Source organism: Colias eurytheme, chromosome 10, assembly GCF_061535395.1.
Source record: "Colias eurytheme isolate Ceu_HAF_F1 chromosome 10, ilColEury1 Martin Lab GWU primary, whole genome shotgun sequence".
NCBI lineage: Eukaryota > Metazoa > Arthropoda > Insecta > Lepidoptera > Pieridae > Colias > Colias eurytheme.
Window position 1 is genome coordinate 4,922,394 of NC_142989.1, and position 21,772 is coordinate 4,944,165.

General features: G+C 36.4%; 1 protein-coding gene across 2 annotated transcripts in view; it reads right to left on the bottom strand.

Annotated features, from left to right (window-relative positions):
* Nucleotides 1-21,772, bottom strand: part of Vps13 (vacuolar protein sorting 13C) — a 55,062-nt gene that overhangs the window by 12,266 nt on the left and 21,024 nt on the right. The window contains exons 30-51 of one of the 2 annotated variants that reach the window (XM_090106367.1): nucleotides 21,136-21,282; nucleotides 20,735-20,928; nucleotides 20,215-20,352; nucleotides 19,731-19,883; nucleotides 19,361-19,447; nucleotides 19,119-19,252; nucleotides 18,860-18,968; nucleotides 14,659-14,853; nucleotides 14,093-14,249; nucleotides 13,063-13,181; nucleotides 12,760-12,984; nucleotides 12,103-12,318; nucleotides 11,541-11,582; nucleotides 10,477-10,680; nucleotides 10,195-10,332; nucleotides 9,964-10,110; nucleotides 2,977-3,125; nucleotides 2,325-2,456; nucleotides 1,855-2,070; nucleotides 1,412-1,577; nucleotides 939-1,161; nucleotides 211-386 (exon numbers count right to left, since the gene is read on the bottom strand). In XM_090106367.1, coding sequence (XP_089962493.1) covers nucleotides 211-386; nucleotides 939-1,161; nucleotides 1,412-1,577; nucleotides 1,855-2,070; nucleotides 2,325-2,456; nucleotides 2,977-3,125; nucleotides 9,964-10,110; nucleotides 10,195-10,332; nucleotides 10,477-10,680; nucleotides 11,541-11,582; nucleotides 12,103-12,318; nucleotides 12,760-12,984; nucleotides 13,063-13,181; nucleotides 14,093-14,249; nucleotides 14,659-14,853; nucleotides 18,860-18,968; nucleotides 19,119-19,252; nucleotides 19,361-19,447; nucleotides 19,731-19,883; nucleotides 20,215-20,352; nucleotides 20,735-20,928; nucleotides 21,136-21,282 — 3,467 coding nt within the window. Of the gene's footprint in view, nucleotides 1-210; nucleotides 387-938; nucleotides 1,162-1,411; nucleotides 1,578-1,854; nucleotides 2,071-2,324; nucleotides 2,457-2,976; nucleotides 3,126-9,963; nucleotides 10,111-10,194; nucleotides 10,333-10,476; nucleotides 10,681-11,137; nucleotides 11,192-11,540; nucleotides 11,583-12,102; nucleotides 12,319-12,759; nucleotides 12,985-13,062; nucleotides 13,182-14,092; nucleotides 14,250-14,658; nucleotides 14,854-18,859; nucleotides 18,969-19,118; nucleotides 19,253-19,360; nucleotides 19,448-19,730; nucleotides 19,884-20,214; nucleotides 20,353-20,734; nucleotides 20,929-21,135; nucleotides 21,283-21,772 lie in introns of both variants that reach the window. The other variant, XM_090106368.1, reaches the window with a different exon arrangement.

A 21,772-nucleotide genomic window follows, 5' to 3' on the forward strand; every position in this document is an offset into this window, starting at 1 on the left:
TAAATATCATCCAATACTTAATAGAATATCATTAAAGAGAAAAGAAGTGAAGTGAAGTGACAATCATTTTTTTAAGTAAAAATGCATTAACATTTGATGTAAGGTCACTCAGGATTTCTTCAATTCTTAAAAAAAAACATATTTGGTACTTTTAATGTTCATGAAAGAATGAAACCTAAACCTTTATAATATTTATAATACTATACTCACAGCCTCTTGTTCCGTGAGAGATCGCTGCGGGAACATGCCCATAAGGGCATTTATAAGTCCCATATCGACCTTCACGTGGAACTCTTGTATCAGCATCTTGTAGTACTTGTATTGTCGCACCTTGCTGTGCTCCATTATACGCTCCACTATAGACACTTCGATGAATGGCTTCATGCCTGTTACAGAAAGAACGTTTGTAATAGTACCATTTAGTAGTTTAAACAAGCAAACAATATTTTAATATTAGTATGTATTTTGATTGGAAACTTCTTAGAGCTAGGAGAAAAAAGATAGTTCTATAATGTTAAAATTTGAGCATATTTGTTTTTTGGGGTCGCATGTTAATTTAAAGGCATAAACAAAAATAAAGGGCGTATTTTTTAAGTGTTATTCAAGGTTGGCCATTTATGGAACGTTTCTTAACTTCTGGATAAGATGTTTAGGTCACCTGCCAGTTATAGCAAATAAAATATTGAAATTAACGCCAAAATTTTATAAAAATACTGCTATCAGGAACACTTTTACGCAGTAGTGAAAGCGGTCAAGCATTTGACCATCGGTTCGCCTGATGGAAAGCGACCAATAAATGCCTATTGACATTTCTTTTCAATAAATCCAGATTGTAGTTTTTGGGAAAAGCGGAAGCCGGAAGATTGTTCCAATTCTTACTTGCACGCATATAATAGAAAGAAGCGAAATAAAACGTATATGATAATGTATGTACTCACCACTAGGATCCTCATTGGCCACCGACCGGGGGGGCGGCACGGGGGCCAGCACCACCGGGAACGTGGGTAGGGGCAGTTGCTGGTCAATTTGCAGGCGGTGCAGACGGGCGTGCAAACGCCGCGAGTGGGCCGTCATGCCGAGACTCGCCCAGAGACCCGGCTGTTGCGTGCGACGGAGGATACGGCTGGATGGCTTTAGTATGCGCATTTCGGCGAAGTCCACCTGATAGAGATGTAAAAAGATCGTTTATTTCTTTTTAACAAGTTTTCATCTTGAACTGGAGGTAAGTGCGTTTAGATGTGTATACGTATAGATTAAATGCAGTCACGTGACAAATGTGTGCATAGAATTAAAATTGTTACGTGCATAAAATTTCTGTTACAAAAATTAAATGCCCACAACCTGCTGAAAATAAAATGCTGTAAAATAAAGACCCAAGTAAAATAATTTTAAAATCTAATTGAAAACTTACCTCAATCTTTTCATCAATAAGCACTCGAGGAGAGACTTCTGTATCGCTAACCATTTTCGCAGTAAGATACTTTTGGTATGCTTCTTCATATTGTACAAGTTTTTGGCCTTCAATTTTCTTATACCGTCGTGAACCCATTTTGCATTGTTCCCATATAATACCAGAACTGTAAAAAATAATCGCTTATATCCTGGATCCCGCATAAATAAAATCACTTCTATTTTTTATTAGACGAAAATAATATTTTAATAATTAAACGTGTTTGTATACGAAGCGTGAAACACTCACAAGCAAATCGGTAGAAGCACAAAATCTCGATGAGATCTTTGTTCTCTCTGCTTTCCAAAACAGTGGTATGTATTAAATGATATATTTGAACGATTCAAAAGCGTTTTTCAGCAGTTCAATTAAATAAATAAATGTTTAAGTTGAGTTCGACTCACTTGGATATACTCATATACAGTATCTCCGTCAAGTCATGGTCGTTAACGAGCGACAAGCCAAGGCCGTGTATAGCGAGCACGAACTCCGTCCGCACGGGCTCCGCCTCGCCCACTGTGTGCGCGCCGCTCGCGAGTAGCGCGTCACTCGTTACAAGCACCACGCGCTGTAGCCCGTCCAGGAACGACACCCACCATAGTCGCTCGGTTTCGGATATCCTGTTTATAAAAAAACATACAGATGAAAAAAAAAATGATTTGTTGAATCGTAATAAGAGTATGATTGGGTTGTGTAAATGTATTTTAATTATTATAAATAAGAATTTATATGTAACAAACATCCAATCATAATCTCAAAAGTTGCTTATGTTTATAAACACTTTTGAATATGGTAAATTATCAGCTAATTAAGTTTTTAATAGTGTAAAATAAGTGTGAAAACAATGTGAACATATACAAATAGCGACACTCACATGAAGTCTCCAATTCCGTCTTTTCTCAAATCATTCTCAATTTCTTTCTTTTTATACCCCTCAAAAATAAGTGTTCTTGGACCCGCAGGGTTATCCCAGGTGTACAACATCCTATTCATCGAAGGTATTTTTCTGAAATAATTAAGGAGATATACAAATTCCGAAAAAACATCATTTTGTGTAACATTCAGAAGTATACATTGCTTAGTTTTTCTATCGGATACGATTAATTTAACTACCTTTAAAATCTATCTTTTAATTCGGTGCTTACCTGTAATTTAGAACGTAAGTACTAATGTTTATTTTAAATTGTTTCAACAAACAATTATGTATCTAGTTGGTGAACCTTTTTATTAATAAATAAATCACCAAATATAAGACCAAGACGCGTTAGTATGCGAACATAGCACTCGCTAACAAATTTAATTATCTTTTGAATTGCTATGTACGATAATACTTTTAGGGCCAACTTTTTAATGCTTGGATAAAACTTATCCGTCCAATAAAGTATTACACGATAATATTAAAATGTCACGTAAACTGTCAAATACGGGCAATTAGAATACGTTTTTAAAATGGTAGTTTTATAGATTATTCAACGAATAAGTTTTAACGAAATTTGAAAAATCATCCCTTAATTGTTTGCTTTTACCTGACATTAACATTCTCCTTCTCGTACACGGTGAGCGTGTGGTCGGTGCAGTTGACAAGAAGCGCGGGCGCGTGCCCGTCGCGGTACTGCCGCACCGTTATGTATGTGCCACCTTCACTTAGTTGTACCTCCACGTGCAGACCGCCGTACTGTTTTTTTTTTATATAGGATATTATTACACAAATCGACCTAGTCCCACAGTAAGCTCAATTAAGGCTTGTGTTGTGGGTACTAGGCGACTGTTTTTTTGATTTATAAGGTTATAGTTTAGATGGTGAATGAAGTTATATTTAGTTAGATAGTATTTTTTATAAGAATAATCAATTATTAATTTTAAAACTTATAACGTTATATTTATCTTTATAGCATTCAACTGCTGTTCATGACAGATCATTAGATTGTATAAAGTTACATTAGTTCGTTAAGTTAATCATAGGTGGCGGTAATTTATTTTAAGCGTTTTTAAATCTCGCTATAGTTATTTTTTTGTAAGAACATAATATTAATTTCAGTCCAACATTTTTTAGTGGTAATAAAGATCAATCTGAGTACAAGGCTGGTTTCATTTAGACGAACCCCTACAGTACGATTTTAATACCGCGAATCGGGAGTGCAGTGAAGGTGTCCCACAGGGATTACCTTCTCGAATATTGGTCCAATCGAACCGGATCATACGGTCAATCGTACTAGAAAGGGGCAGTGGATCGCTGTCGAAAGTACGCGCGAGTGCAAAAGAAGACAGCAAGAACACCAGGCGGAGAAGACCAGTCAAGGGCAGCCGGGGCAGCGTGGAGCAGCCAGGGCGGCGTGGAGCAGCCAGGCGGCGTGAAGCAGCAAGAACAACTTGGAGCAGCCAGGGCGGCGTGGAGCAGCCAGGCGGCGTGAAGCAGCAAGAACAACTTGGAGCAGCCAGGGCGGCGTGGAGCAGCCAGGCGGCGTGGAGCAGCAAGGATAACTTGGAGCAGCCAGGGCGGCGTGGAGCAGCAAGGACAACTTGAAGCAGCCAGGCGGCGTGGAGCAGCAAGGACAAATTGAAGCATCAGTGGTAAGCATAAGGTGGCGTAAAGCAGCCATGGAAGGTTCCATAAATACCTTAAAAAGTTTGCAAAATGTAATAGGGAAAAGCTTAGTCAATTTTAAAAAAAGTCCCAAGGAGAGAGTAACTCGAGAATACGTCGAAGCGAGATTGGAGCTCTTGGAAAAGGATTGGGGGAAGTTTTCCGACATTAACACGAAATTATTCGAAAATTTTGATTTTGACACCATCGAACAAAAAATAAGAGATATTTACGATAACACCGAAGACGTTTATATTACATATAAAACTTTATTGAGTGCAGCATTGGGTGGCTTTAGGGAAAACTATCAGGATAATCATAGACCGAACTCCTCCGATCCACCAGTCAAGTTGCCCAAAATTAGTATACCAGTCTTCTCGGGTAAGTATTCGGAGTGGACAACCTTTTCAGACTTATTCCAATCGTTAGTTCACAAAAATAAATCATTGGACAATGTCCAAAAACTCCACTACTTAAAGGGTCACTTGACTGGTGAAGCGGAACAATTGATTAGGCAAACGCCCATCACCGATGCAAATTATGAGCCATGTTGGCAGCTGTTGCTGCAAAGATATAGTAACAGGAAGTATCTGTGCAATTGCATCCTGCAGAGACTGTTTAGTCAAAAACGTATGAATGTGGAATCGGCTGCATTATTAAAAGAATTACTAGACACTACTTGTGATTGTTTAAATGCTCTCAAAAATTTAGACATAGATGTAAGCACCTGGGATGTTATTATTATACATATTGTTACATTTAAATTAGATACAGAAACGCGAAAGCAATGGGAATTAAATATATCTAGTAATAATTCTAAAAATGAATTGCCATCTTTTGAACAATTTAAGTCGTTTATTGAGAACCGTTTTCGTGCGTTAGAGTGTGTAGAACCAAAAAGGTCACCTGGGTATCAGTCGAATAGTACAGCGGCGCATAAACCACGAGCGTTGATCGCGTCGACTCCAAATTTAAGTTGTGAGTTTTGCACAGAATCGCATAAGCTCTGTTTTTGTAAAAAGTTTGCTAAACAAACTTTGGAAAACAGACGCGATTTTGTAGCTAAAAATAAAATCTGTTTTAATTGTCTGGGTAGTAATCACATAGTCTATGAATGTAAGAAGCCTACTTCATGTAGACTTTGTCAAAAGCGGCATCATTCTTTGCTTCATCCTTCAGGAGAGGCTGAGCATAAAGGTCAACCCACCTTGAAGAAGCATGATCATGGAAGTACTAATGCGCCTATTAGTACTGATCCAATAGTTTCATGTTTTTCTTCAGGCGAGGTTTCTAAACCAAGACAGGTTTTACTAGCCACAGCGCTAATAAAAGCCGAGTCCAAAATGGGTCACTACCTAACGGTACGTGCGTTACTTGACCAAGGGTCACAGGCTTGTTTCATTACAGAGGCCACAGTTCAACTTTTGAGACTGAAGAAGATCCCAATTAAGGGCTCTGTTTCAGGTCTAGGTCATAGTTCAACCATGATAAAATACATGGTACATTTAACGATTCAATCCCGGTTAAATTCTGAATTTAGCCTAAGATTGAATGCATATGTATTAAAAAATATTACTGCCTACTTACCAGAGAAGGATCTTAGTACAAGTTCCTTCGACTGGTTAAGTTTAAGCGATAGTAAACTGGCAGATCCTGAGTTCAACACTCCCAATAAAATAGATGTTCTATTGGGTGCTGACGTATACGGTAGTATCATCCTGGAAGGTATATTGAAAAATTCTTCGGGGGCTCTAGTGGCCCAGAACACTACCTTCGGCTGGGTACTATCGGGAGCTATCGAATCTGAAAATAATAGATCAAATAATATTAGAGCAATGCATTTACATATTCAAAATGAAGATGATGAAATTTTGAAAAAGTTTTGGGAAATAGAAGAAAAATATAGTACAAAAAAGTTATACTCACCGGAAGAAACAAAGTGTGAAGAGTTCTATACAAAAACCACTACAAGAGATGCTAGTGGTAGATATATAGTTAAGTTACCGTTTCGTGACGAGGATCCTCCTTGTACGGCTGGTAACTCACGTGCAATAGCTGAAAAAAGATTTAAAGCATTAGAAAGAAGATTAGAAAAGGACAAGGATTTGAAAGAAAAATACACAGAAGTTATTAATGAATACTTACGGTTAGGACACATGAGGCAGGTTAAGGACAACGATAATAAAAAGAATGAAGCAGTATACTTACCTCACCACGCGGTCATAAGAAACGACAAAAGTACAACCAAGGTACGTGTGGTTTTCAACGCATCTGAGAAAAATAGCAATGGAATATCTTTGAATGATACGTTAATGATCGGACCCACGTTACAAGCAGACCTCAGACACACAATTTTAAGATGGAGATTACATCCTATTGGATTAGTCGCGGACATTATTAAGATGTACCGTCAAGTCCTTATATCAGAAGATGATGCGATGTTTCAGCGGATCCTTTGGCGCGAGAGTCCTGATAAGAATATTGAAGATTATGAACTTATAACGGTTACCTTTGGAACAGCATCTGCACCATATCAAGCAGTTAGAACGCTACATCAAGTTGCTTATGACGAGGGAGCAAACTACCCCGTCGCCTCAGATAAAATTCTAAATTGTTTTTACATGGATGATTTAATGACAGGGTCAGAAAGTGTTGAAGAAGGAATTAGAATTTACAAGGAAATGAAAGAATTATTAGGAAAGGGTGGATTCGTGTTACAAAAATGGAATAGTAATAATAAGGAAATATTGAAAAGGATCAGGTCAATTGAAGGGAATGAAAATATAGGACAAACACTACATACGGGAATCATAAATAATGAAGAAAAGGAAAATTTTAATATTAAGCTTGATAGTACAATAAAAATCTTAGGACTTACCTGGAACCGCAGCGAAGATAACTTCCAGTACTCGGTGAATATCTCGATGTCGACGACTGCACCTGAAACTAAAAGGTCAATTATTTCGGAAATAGCTCGTTTGTTCGATCCACTAGGCTGGTTAGCTCCTAGTGTGGTCATTGCCAAGGTTTTTATACAAAAGTTGTGGGTAGCAGGAGTAGGATGGGACGATAAGGTGAATGCAGAAATGATGGAGGAATGGAATGCTTACCGTAGTCAGTTGTCCCAACTTACCAGAATTCGGATTCCTCGATGGCTGCGAACAAGGTTGAACGATCAACTGGAGCTTCATGGTTTCAGCGATGCATCTAAAAGTGCTTATGCGGCGGTAATCTACCTTCGCATAATCGATGCCGAAGGTGGAGTAACGGTTTCGTTGCTGGTTGCCAGAACGCGAGTAGCACCCGTCAAACAGATTAGCATTCCTCGTTTGGAATTGTGCGGTGCGCTTCTGGTATCTAGGTTGCTTGCAGAAGCAGCAGATGTACTTAACATTTCTAAGAACAATATAACGGCTTGGACTGATTCCACAGTTGTATTGGCATGGTTGAATAGCCATCCAAGCAGATGGAAACCGTTCATAGCAAATAGGACATCAGAGATTTTAACCATCATGAAACCCACTCAATGGTATCATGTTTTATCTAAGGACAATCCAGCAGATTGTGCCTCAAGAGGCGTATTACCAAATTTGCTTATGGATAATCAGATATGGTTTTCAGGACCGTCGTTTCTCAAGCAGAAATGTATTGAGTACAATAGGCCAAAGGAAATGAGCACAGATTTAGAACAAAGTGTCAAGACATTTACTGTTGCTGTAAAAGAAGAAAGAGAGATTACAATGTTAGAACGCTTTTCATCTTTACAAAGATTAACACGGGTTATTGCCTATTGTCGAAGATTTTTAAGGGGATATCGCAGAAGAACAAATAAAGAGAAATATTTACAAAGTTTTGAATTGGAGGAGGCATTAGAATGTTGCATAAAGATTACTCAAAGGGATATATTTAAAGAAGAATATTTACAGTTAAGGAACAAGGGTGATATACTAATTAAGAATACATTAAAAGCACTATGTCCTTACCTTGACGATAAGGGTATAATCAGAATACGTGGCAGAATTGAAATGTCACAACTAAGTAATGAAACCAAACATCCAATTATTTTACCTAAAAGTAGTCATTTAACTCACCTAATTATAGCAAACGCTCACATAAAGACGTTGCACGGAGGGCCTCAATTGATGATTAATTATTTGAGAACAGCCTATTGGATTATAGGGGTTAGAACTTTAGTTAAACAACATGTTAGGAGTTGCGTTAAGTGTATTCGATTAAGAGCTAGCACTCAGTCTCCATTAATGGGTTCACTTCCAACAGTTCGTTGTACACCAGCTAGACCATTTTTGCATAGCGGTGTGGATTATGCTGGTCCGATAAACATAAGGACAACCAAAGGCCGAGGACACCACTCATACAAGGGCTACATATGTTTATTCGTATGTATGGCAACTCGTGCCGTTCACTTAGAGGTCGTAAGTGACATGAGCACACCAGCATTTCTAGCTGCTTTTCGACGTTTCGTTTCCAGACGAGGTCACTGTGCCAAGCTTTGGAGCGACAACGGGACTACTTTTGTAGGAGCATCCCGTGAGCTCCAGTCAGCTCTTTCATCAGTGGGTGAACAGTTGGAAGCGAATGGTACTGAGTGGCATTTCATTCCTCCGCACAGCCCTAACTTTGGCGGACTTTGGGAAGCGGGAGTGAAATCCACGAAGTTTCACCTCAAGCGAGTCATAGGCGAAACCACCCTCACTTACGAGGAGATGAGTACTCTTCTTGCTCAGGTAGAAGCTTGCTTAAATTCTAGGCCAATCACAGTCGATACATCAGACCCTAATGAGCCTGCACCTCTAACGCCGGGTCATTTTTTAATCGGTGGTCCTTTGTTAGGTATACCCGATGTATATAATTACTTAGATTCTAACGTGAGTTCATTGAGTAGATGGCAACTTATTCAAAGAATGATTCAGTCATTTTGGGATCGCTGGTCAAAGGAATATCTGTCGAATGTAATGATAAGGTATAAATGGAAGTCCAAAACCAGCGAGCCTAATATAGGAGATATTGTCCTCATAAAGGAAGATGATCTTCCGCCGATGCGGTGGATCATGGGTAAAATCATAGACAAACATCCAGGTCACGATAAAGTTACTAGAGTTGTCAGTATCTTAGTTAAAAAAAGTATTGTTAAAAGACCTGTTAACAAATTGTGTATTTTATTAAGGAAAGAATAATTGTTATATTATATTGTATTTTTGAAGATGTTTAAAGTGTATTTGTAAAAGTTAAGTTATGTTATAGAAAGTGATATTGTTGCGTAGATAAAATGTTTGCGAGTAAAATGTAAGAAGATAAATTTAAGTTCATATACAATGTAAGTTTCAGTTTGTATAATTATATTTAAAGATGTCCCCTCAAGGTGGGCGGATTTTGTTTGTAAGGACATTTCCTCAATAAATGTCCTTGGTGGGCGGTATGTTCATGACAGATCATTAGATTGTATAAAGTTACATTAGTTCGTTAAGTTAATCATAGGTGGCGGTAATTTATTTTAAGCGTTTTTAAATCTCGCTATAGTTATTTTTTTGTAAGAACATAATATTAATTTCAGTCCAACATTTTTTAGTGGTAATAAAGATCAATCTGAGTACAAGGCTGGTTTCATTTAGACGAACCCCTACAGTACGATTTTAATACCGCGAATCGGGAGTGCAGTGAAGGTGTCCCACAGGGATTACCTTCTCGATTAACTGCTTTATGAATGAGAAATTTTTAAAGAATTCAAAGAAATTCTTAACGTAATTGTGTATTTATGCATACTGCTAAAACCCCAAGTCGTGATAAATATACAAAAAAATAAATAGAAAATTTTAATATTTTCATAGAGCATAAGGTGTATTGTAAATTAGGTTGATACTTGACCACAAAAAGATAAATTTATGACATGGAAAATAATTTGTGTGCTTACCTCGTTATTTAACTTTAAGCAAACGCAATGTTGCTCCGTGTACAAGAACGGTGCAGCGTGTTCCTTTGATCCAGAAACACGTAGGAGCAATAGCTTGTCTTCTTTTTCAACCGCTGGCCATAAAGGTGAGCTCGAGTTTTGTTCCACCTAGAATTATTTTAAATTAATCATGCCAATTGAAAAGAAGTTTTATTTTTTATTTTTTATTAATATTATTTAAATAATACACACCTCTTTCCAAGGATCTGCAGAGCGGTGAAGTTCTTGGTACTGAATGGCGAACGGACACTCGTTGATGATAAGGAAGAATGGCGTGAATATAACCATCTTTGTCAAACTGTTGAAAGTCAATTGATTCGTAACTGCAACCTACAAACAAACAATATTGTTTTTAGTAAATCTCCTTCGTACATTTCCATTATATCATAAAATGTACAACATAAAAAAAGACTATCAAAGATGACAATATAGTGGAAGTACAAAGTGGAAAAAACGAATGAAATAGTGACTTACCTGATAAGTCCGACCCTCATTCTTACAGATGACAACACCGGAGCTCCCAGGCACATCCAAAGAGAACTTATCGGACCATTCGCCGAACTCGATGCGAATCGCAGCTTTCTTTTTGCCGAAGAAATTTTTGGCGCGGAAAGAGAACATTATCGGCTCCTTATAATCTTTCGGGTGGAAGATTACATTGCCGGTCTCATCGGCGTTCTGAAACATTTATTGTTATTTAGCCTCTTGTTTTTCGTATTTCCTCTCTCAATCCATCATCCGTTTGAGTAATTTAATATTGGTGCCTCCGTACCCAAAGACTTGAAGAACTGTACAGAAGTAGAGAGTTTGTTCCTTTCGATTTAAATTTTGTTGAAATGGTGATTTATTATCCAATGTCTCTTTGGACCAATATGACAATTATGTTATGATCATGCAACATGCTTTAGTTGTGTCAAGTGCGAATGCGAGGAATAAGTTTGGGAAAGGTTCATATTTAATGGAAGTATTTTTTTAGAGATGCAGTCAGCTATAAAGCCCATGAGATATTAAAAAATGATGTGCTTATCTTTGAGTATATAATATTTTGAAGATTGTCTAACAATCTCATTTGCAACCTGTGTGTTTTAGAAAGAAACAATACATTTACGTGTTGCTAAAAGTCGTTTGCACTCACCGACAAACAAGGGGAGTGGTGTCTAATAAATTTACAGCAACGACAATGTCCTATCTGCAATATTCAACACTAAATTAAAAGACAGCAATGGCTCACATCAATAGTTACATCAAATATAAAACATTATTACAATCAAATACACGCCTCTATGTCTACGAAGCATGCCATTTTACTGTCATAGAACAACACTAATTAATAAAAAAACTCAAAATGCTAAAACGCAGTTATATCAATTTACAATCATTATTTTTTGAGTTATACTAATGAAAGCTAGGTATGGTTTATTATTAATTGCAGGCAAGCTGAATTGTAAATATGTACAAGGTAGGTTACAATGGAGATGATGTAGGATTAATAATCGTAGGAATCTAAAGCTGATGATTATTTTTCATCGCATTGATACCTTATTGGGGGTGCTGGAATCTTTTTCTGGTTTCTTTGATTTCTGCAATCACGGAATATTCATGACTTACAGAATAACCTTGTTCATATTATACAGCATAAATATATTCTTACATAATATAAACGATATTGAGACTGTATGGACACATTAAAAATGAATAAGAAATAACTCCCTTATTTCTTAGGGTCTTTGGATTTTTGATTAGAACTTATGCTCTATTAGAAATCTTTCAAAAATAAAGTTGCAGGAAAATAAAATGTTTCCAATCTCATAAACCCTAAATAAAACATACACCTTAGATCTTACTATGAAAAATAAATATTATCAATTTACAGTTTGAAATTAGGTATGTAGTAATTGAAAAAAAGACAAAAGTCAATCATGTTTTTCCTTATTGATACATTCAATTTTGATTAAAAAGTTGCACTTATCCTTTATCCAAAAAAACGGACTATAACAAATTCTGGACGAAAATGTATTAGAAAAAAAAATCTGGGCATCGTACTCCTTTTAGGTCCGCCAAATTGTACCCAATCCCCTACACCATAGAGTCGACACTTACCCGGTAGCACAACGTGAAGCCGGTCTTGTTGAGCATCCAGAAGGGGCAGTACAGCGACAGCAGCTGGGTTCCCTCCAGGTCGGCGCTGTGCAGGCCCAGCTCGAGCAGCATCACCGCGGGACTGTCGTGAGACTCGAACGTCCATACTGATAGTTCTGCGTCTTCTTCCGGCAAGTTCTTGGTGCACACCCAGCATTTGTCCAGGTAGTTTTGGATCTGGAAAGAAAACAATGCATTATAGACACGAATATTCATTGTAATAGTTTCAAAATAGTAAACATTTTTTTTTAATTATAAGACAAAATAAACTAGACTCCAAGATTGCCTATAAGAAGGTCATAAAATATGCCCGACTGGCGTTGTATTTACGTACATTAACAAATACAGATAACATTAATTCTGCCGATTCAAAGAATTTTTTTTCAAAAATAAAATGATGCACTTTTAAATTTTATCAAAACCAGCCTCGTAAGTTCTTTCAGCGTTTTTTTATATTATATTTAGAATAATATATTCTAGAATTTCACCCTGTATATCACTATGACAATCAAGAGGAGTATAATAAACTATATAAAAGTCTATAAAAATGCCCTCCACTATAAAACATGTCAAAAAAGTTTTCATAATATATAATCATGTAAATCTTGTCTTTTTTACCATAACAACAATAGACGCTCTATTCGGTGCCAAATGCGACAAATGGAACATCTCGCCCGGTTTGAACAATTGCGTGCGTTTCAAGCCAAGTTGAGACACAACAATGTCGACGGGCAGACAGTTCTGCATCTTGACTGCTGGCTTCAGAACTATATCGTAGCATGATGACGCGAATGTATGCCGGTTGGAGTGCTCGTAGAATACTTGCTCCATTGTTCCTACAGCCTAAAATAAATAATAATTAATTTATAAGGTGAACATCAATTAAGAAAGATTAACATTATTATGAAAAATAATATTTACCCTCAAATAGAACTTTTCTCCGCTGTTTTTATCTTTTGAATCACATTGTAATAACTTGGATATTTTCGGTTCTTGTTGCAGCTCTCGCCAGATAAACGGCGATACGGACACAGTAAAACCTAAAAACATTTTATTTTCCATAAATATTATATCAGTTATCACTTATCTATACTAATATTATAAAGAGGAAAGGTTTGTATGTATGTATGTATGTATGTATGTATGTCTGTATGTATGTATGTATGGTTTTCACGCATAAACTACTGGACCGATTTTGATGAAATTTGGCACAGATAATCTTTAGACCCTGAGAAAGAACATAGGCTACCTTTTATTGCGAAATATGTACCACGGGCGAAGCCGGGGCGGACCGCTAGTACAAAATAAAAAGATTTTTGCAGTTCATATTTTTTTAGCAGTGAATAAGACAGTAATAAATAGAAAACTTTTGGTATACACAAAAAGTAATGATTATTGAAAAGATGTGTTACTGTGGCATGTGTTTAAAATTTTGTGCGACATAATTTAAAACTTTTGTACGTCATAACAATCTTAATATATATATAAATCTCGTGTCACAATGTTTGTCCTCGCGTCCGCGTTAAAATGTAGAAGCCCTTCTGGCTAACATTGAGAGACACCACACAAAAATGTTTGTCCTCAATGGACTCCTAAACCACTTGACCGATTATAATAAAATTCGCACACCATGTGCAGTTCGATCCAACTTGAGAGATAGGATAGTTTTAACGTGATAACGTTTTTAAAATCGTTTTAGTCGGGTGACATGTTCAGAAAATTGTGTCACACCAAAACCTCATGAGCGCGATCGCAGGTATAATGAGAGAGAGACGGACCGATCTCCCGTCTCATCTCGAGCGCTGCCACCAATCAGACGTTATCACGTAAACATCTCGATCGTAAACCTACTTTACAAACAACCATTTTTTTAATGAAAAAAAAACGTAAACATGTAGGTACCACGGGCGACCGCTATTATTTTATATGAAGATAATAAAGGGCACGTCACCTTCAACGGAGAAGAATATCTCAGCGGTGGGCGTGTGCACGGCCTGCAGCGGCAGCCGCAGCGTGCCGCCCGCCCGCACCTCGCCCAGCAGCCGCACCTCGTTGCCGCTCAGCGTCATGTAGTACACGCACACCGATACCGCGAGCGTGTTCGTTACCTGTGTGTCGAAGTTATTGTGTTCAACTTTTATAGTATTGGTGTTTGTGAAATCGATGTTACCTAACACAAAACTAACGAACAATAAAATAATTAATACTCACAATGCGTGTACGTCATTAACATGTTGTAACTTTACATTGTATAGTGTCAAGTTAATGTTACTCGAAAACAAAAAGCATTTAAACTATCATTACAGCTATTTTTAATCTAATTACACGGGAGTGAATAAATGAAAAAATATATATTGTACACTATTGAGGACGCAATTTAAATGAGTGAATGTTTAAACTCCAGGTATTATCCGCACGATTATTCTCACTAAGCCATTACTTGCACCACACTACGCAGGTATATATGCAGTGTTAGCAGTAAAACTGGTTACTGGAGCTCAGTAACCCACTGTGTACCTGCACCACGCTTCGCAAGTAGATATGCAGCGCGGCATCTTGCATGACGACATCCGATATAAGACCCCTTGGCTCCATAGCGGCGGCGTGCGTCACGTTGCGGGCTCGCTCGCCCGACCCGCGCCGGCCCAGTGTGAAGTACCGCTTGTCTGCACGTTCCACTGGTAACTGGAGCTCCTCGTCTAGCTCCACTAACTGTAGAGGGACAAGTTGGGTCAGACCACAGAAACTAAAGGGAGATATGGTTAGGGGGCGGGGCCGGTATCGCAGCAATATGCCCAAAAAAATAACAAGCTGTAGTGGTGCTGTATACGTTCGTCACTTACAATCTAGTGTGCGAACGAATAGTCGCTAGATCATATTTTTGTGTGATGACACGCACAAAACGCGAAGTATTGTTTTGATTTTGTTTACTGCAGTTGTGTGCGTAAATTTGTAATGAGACACAGGTTTCGTACTCAGCGCAAGCTATTGGCATCTCTCTAGATCTCTATGGGTCAGACTAATACTATTAAGCGCCATTTACATGATGCAAGTTTCTTGCCTGTTGCATACAATAAAATCGAAGCAGTAAATTACCTGCATGCATGCATAATTCTAAAAGCTAAACGCACTTAATTTATTGCATTCAATAATTGTACTTGAATGTACAAGAAAATTGTATCGTCTAAATCACGCTTTATGACAAATTGGCATGCAACAATAGTTGCATGAAGCAGTGTGAACATAGAAATCTAAATAACAAGACACATAGAAGTGCTATTATGTCATAATTAGTATGAAAACCACTGTCGCCAAAATCCACACATTTAAAACGATATCTAGACAGTTCACACAAGTAAACTATGCCTTTTATTGGACAGCTTCATTTTAATGAAAACTAACATAAATAATAAATTTCGCATTTTAATATGTACCCTAAATCACGACTTTACGGTTTATTTTAGTATAACATCCCTAGGTACGTAAGATGTTTTGTTTCCTTTTGCTTAGAAACTTCAAATACGAAAAAGTTCGGCTACTCGACAACAGAGGGCGTTAATTTTTGATAGATATAACTTTTAACCTCAACGCATAGAAATAAGGTTGAAATTTCATTAACGTTCATTCAACGCTTTAGTGATGTAAGACTTCATCAGCCTTGTTATCGATAGTTAAGTGATAGTTAACAAGTAAGAAATATATAGTTGTTGATTTTAATACAGTGGTAGGCTCATCTCGTGGGCCCACGGCAGACTGTAGGTACATATAGGTATAAGAAATAAAAACATGTTATGTACTTAAATATTTATTTATCTATATATACAAACTAGTATATACAAATAATAAAACAGTGTCTGTACATTATATATTAAAAAAAATGGAGGGGGTTTAGAAACTGAGAGTTTAAATTTGAAAATCTCGAACACCTGATGCAGAACCGCGCCAGACCACCAAAAATTATAAGAGTTATAACAATTACTTAATGTACGTCTTTTTGTTGTGACATTGAAATCATCTTCTTTGAAATGTTTTTAACATATCCTACTATAGCCTGTAGGGAACCTATTTCTTTTCCCAGTCGCGGATATCCATTCGTCCTTAATGTCAGGACGGCGTTGTGGAAATCTACAAAGAATATATATTTAACATAAAATAGTTTTGTCAACCTAAGCGAAGAATGTCCTTTATTGTATATTTAATTAATGTGATTCTGTATCGACAGTAAAATTGTCCGAAAATGATTGTATCGATGTACTTAGTTTAAAAAGTTATATATCAGTTATAAAAATAAAATAGAATTCAAATTAAAATATAATCCAATTATTCCATCAGTCGTCATATTACGCAAAAAAACATCGTATTACGATATCGAAAAATTTTAACACATCACATCACTAGCTTGCGACTATTTACTCTTTATCGTTAACAATGCAGTACATTGCTTCTTGTAATTGTCATTTGATAACATCTGGCCGTTATAACAACCGACCTGTCAGATGTTGACAATAGTAAAAGGCAATGTATAGCTAAACGTGATGAGAGGAACGGTTGACTGTGTCATTCGTATTGCTTGTAAATATTGTTTAATTTTAAGGAAAAACGGCAATATTTATAAACAAAAATACTTGCCGGTGAAATGTTATTCCTTTATTAGTATAATTACAATTTATGGAAGAATTTCCGCACTGGGAAATGCTGCAACACACCATGTTTACTCACGCACGTGTCAGAAACAACTGAACAAGCGACCACCAAGCGACGAACGGACTTGTGGAATGGTAACCACCTGAGCGGCGACAATGTCACGCGCGCTTACGACTTCTAGTGTCTTGTTATTTAGATTTCTATGGTTGCAACCATAGAAATCTAAATAACAAGACACATAGAAGTGCTATTATGTCATAATTAGTATGAAAACCACTGTCGCCAAAATCCACACATTTAAAACGATATCTAGACAGTTCACACAAGTAAACTATGCCTTTTATTGGACAGCTTCATTTTAATGAAAACTAACATAAATAATAAATTTCGCATTTTAATATGTACCCTAAATCACGACTTTACGGTTTATTTTAGTATAACATCCCTAGGTACGTAAGATGTTTTGTTTCCTTTTGCTTAGAAACTTCAAATACGAAAAAGTTCGGCTACTCGACAACAGAGGGCGTTAATTTTTGATAGATATAACTTTTAACCTCAACGCATAGAAATAAGGTTGAAATTTCATTAACGTTCATTCAACGCTTTAGTGATGTAAGACTTCATCAGCCTTGTTATCGATAGTTAAGTGATAGTTAACAAGTAAGAAATATATAGTTGTTGATTTTAATACAGTGGTAGGCTCATCTCGTGGGCCCACGGCAGACTGTAGGTACATATAGGTATAAGAAATAAAAACATGTTATGTACTTAAATATTTATTTATCTATATATACAAACTAGTATATACAAATAATAAAACAGTGTCTGTACATTATATATTAAAAAAAATGGAGGGGGTTTAGAAACTGAGAGTTTAAATTTGAAAATCTCGAACACCTGATGCAGAACCGCGCCAGACCACCAAAAATTATAAGAGTTATAACAATTACTTAATGTACGTCTTTTTGTTGTGACATTGAAATCATCTTCTTTGAAATGTTTTTAACATATCCTACTATAGCCTGTAGGGAACCTATTTCTTTTCCCAGTCGCGGATATCCATTCGTCCTTAATGTCAGGACGGCGTTGTGGAAATCTACAAAGAATATATATTTAACATAAAATAGTTTTGTCAACCTAAGCGAAGAATGTCCTTTATTGTATATTTAATTAATGTGATTCTGTATCGACAGTAAAATTGTCCGAAAATGATTGTATCGATGTACTTAGTTTAAAAAGTTATATATCAGTTATAAAAATAAAATAGAATTCAAATTAAAATATAATCCAATTATTCCATCAGTCGTCATATTACGCAAAAAAACATCGTATTACGATATCGAAAAATTTTAACACATCACATCACTAGCTTGCGACTATTTACTCTTTATCGTTAACAATGCAGTACATTGCTTCTTGTAATTGTCATTTGATAACATCTGGCCGTTATAACAACCGACCTGTCAGATGTTGACAATAGTAAAAGGCAATGTATAGCTAAACGTGATGAGAGGAACGGTTGACTGTGTCATTCGTATTGCTTGTAAATATTGTTTAATTTTAAGGAAAAACGGCAATATTTATAAACAAAAATACTTGCCGGTGAAATGTTATTCCTTTATTAGTATAATTACAATTTATGGAAGAATTTCCGCACTGGGAAATGCTGCAACACACCATGTTTACTCACGCACGTGTCAGAAACAACTGAACAAGCGACCACCAAGCGACGAACGGACTTGTGGAATGGTAACCACCTGAGCGGCGACAATGTCACGCGCGCTTACGACTTCTAGTGTCTTGTTATTTAGATTTCTATGAGTGTGAACGTGACGAATACGCAAAATACACAGATCGTCATTTCCATGCATTCGTTATATGATGCGTCCGTACACCAAAAATTATGCATATTTACATTTCGATCACGGGGATAAAAGAATATGATTTTAAAATATGGCATGCAAATCCAGTCGTTATATCATAGTACAAAATTGCAGAAAAAATGTCTCCAATTTACATTATGACTTTACAATTTGAATAGAAAAAATTATAAATGTTTCCATAAACTACAAACCTTAATATTTAGCTTGAGCTGTGGCGGCGGCTCGTTGAGCTTCATAACGTTAATACCTCCTTGCTTCAACTGCAGCGGTACACACGCACCCGGCTCCAACACAACTTCTCTGTAAAATTCAACATTGCAAACTTTAATTTTATTAAGGCATATTATGGAAAGGACTGCTAGATCAATCCAAAGAAAAAAACAGGCACAAACCACTACAAACATACAAAATAGAAAGTACTATATTATTTTTTGCAGTTAAGTGACTTACCTATAATCAGATGCAGTATACTCTTCCGTGAGGAAGACAGCAAAGTCGTGATTATTGTGCAATATAAGTTTGATTGTCAAACCGGTACAGTTGTGCAAAACGTATGGAGCTCCCAAGTATTGTTTAGTTGGACTCTAAAATATTATAAATTTGTTATAAATTCAAAACTTAGTATGTGCTTTTGTAACAAAAACATATATTCAATCAAAAATAAGGAAATTTATAATTTAAATCGTACTCACATCTTCAAGCTTCGACTTTGCAACCATAGTTGTATCAGCATTTTCAGCTATTGCAGTTGCAAATGAATTTCCAAGTAATGTAAGGACCTAGAAAAAAAATCAAAATCAACTATTACGATACCCATCGCATGTCATAAACGTGTTAAAAATAACCATAATTATTCAGATACAAGAATTAAAAAACACGACTCATAATTTACAGGATAGCTTCCCTACTCATCTCCCCCCCCCCCCCCCTTCACATTTCCCTAACAATCGCATTGGTTACACTAACGGACAAAATCTAAGTTTCTATCTTGTAAATCAAGCCGATCTTAAAATATATTTAATCTTTATTTAATACTTAATAGTTTTTAAAAAATATACGCACCTCCATCCCACTTCTAGTGATAGTGATCTCAAGCGGTTCACTACTAGACAACGTGATCGTAGTGTTTGGTTGTCGCATCGCCACCGCTTGAATGTTCGCCGCTTCGTCTGTTGTGTCGATCGCTGATTGCGCCTCTTCGGGACGCATTACTATCTGGTGTGTGGATGATATAAAATGTTTTTTGAAGGATTTGAAACATTTTGGCATTGTAAATTGCGATAAGACTAATTTAATAGAACATGAATTGACATGTAAGTCGGATCTTTAATGTTTCAAAAAACAAATTCGTATTCAAACTCCGTGCGTATTCAAAAAATTTGCTGTCTTCTCTAGTCCAAATGGACTAGAGACTGTAAAAGTCTTCGAATTCAAACGCAAAATGCAGAAAATTCCTATTGAGCAAGCAAGTCTAATATAATAAATCATAAAGCTTCACCACATTTTTATTCTTATTTTTTTTTTCTTTTGATCAGACAGTACATACCTCCATTTTAAGTTCCCAAGGTATGTGACGATACTGATAATCCTTTAAAACTTCCACAGGCTCCAACAGCGGCTCCCACATGGCGCGACCAATGTTATAGTATGACACTTGCATTGCCCATATACATTCCATGTAGAACTACAATAAAATGAAATAACATAATATTATGTTGGTATTTTATAAAGAATTGAGACATTTAATGGACACATATTATGGACATAAATAACAAGTTTTCTAAATTACTGTATTTGCGAGATTATAATACTAATTTGCGTTTTGTGATACTCTTCGAAAAGTCATAGTAGATGTGATTACATACACTTTATTACACTTATGTTTTGTGACAAAAGGAATTAAAAAGAACACTAAATTAATTGCCTGGCAGAGATCACTGCTTAGTGATAAGGCCGCCGATTGTACTACATCTTTCTTGTACCATATTTTCTTCTTATTGTTTCCTATTATTAAGTGATTGTATTACAATAAAGTGTAATAAATAAAAATAAATAAATTAACTTACCTCTGAGCTCCAGTCCTTAACTTGTCCACTAAGTGAGGCCTGCATGACCAACACTGGTATGGTTTCATTACCGATGTCCATTTCCAAAGCAAGCACAATCGATGGACTGGAGAGCATGCAAATTTCACCCACAGGTGGCTTCGGAACTAACTCCATTGATGATTCTTCAAGAAGTATCGCTTCTTCTGCCACCTCTGTAGAAAATTACGTACATAATTGTCTTACAAATAAAATAAATTAATTAAAGTTTTGCTTCTCTCCTTTGTTATATGCAAGAAATTTACTTTCAAGTATCTTTAATCTTGTCAATTACGATAACAACATCAATAAATTTAATTTAAGTGTTAGTTGAATTCCACACCTAAAGTTTTAATTATATTTATTCTGTTTTTTTTTCTTACCGGTTTTTAGGAACCAATATGACGAAGCTTTGAATGGCTGTATGTCCCATAGCTTGTTGTAAAAGATCGGTTTATTCTCTTGCTCCACATTGTCTTCCTCCCTGCTTGTCATTGTGGCCAGGACGCGATTGAGTAATGCTATTATATCTGTGGATAATATTAATAAGTTTAATTATCAAACGATTATATTATTATATACTTGGGTCTATCAAATTATAATAATTTATAACACTCGGTTACCATCACGATTTTTTTTAAATCGCTAAACTCACATAACTAAACAAATTCGCGTTATATCTGGACATAATTTCAGTACGTGGACATACTATATGAGAAATGGTTTAACATAAAAAGTAGTTTATAACTTCCTTTTACATATAAAAGAACACATAATATCCGCAATCACTATTATTTTCAAGTGTCTGTAGGATTTCATGGTTTTTAAGTGATATTTGAGTTGTTAGATATTTGGGTTGTCTGTAAAGTCGGTTTACTGACGATAATTGAACGTGACAACGTCCGATTGTGCTTCTTTGTCGTTCGTTCCGCGCGAGCGAGAGCGCTCGCACTTCAAGCCTCACATGGAACGCCTCAGAGCGAGATAACGCCGCATGAGTCATGTTTTTTCGTGCGTGCA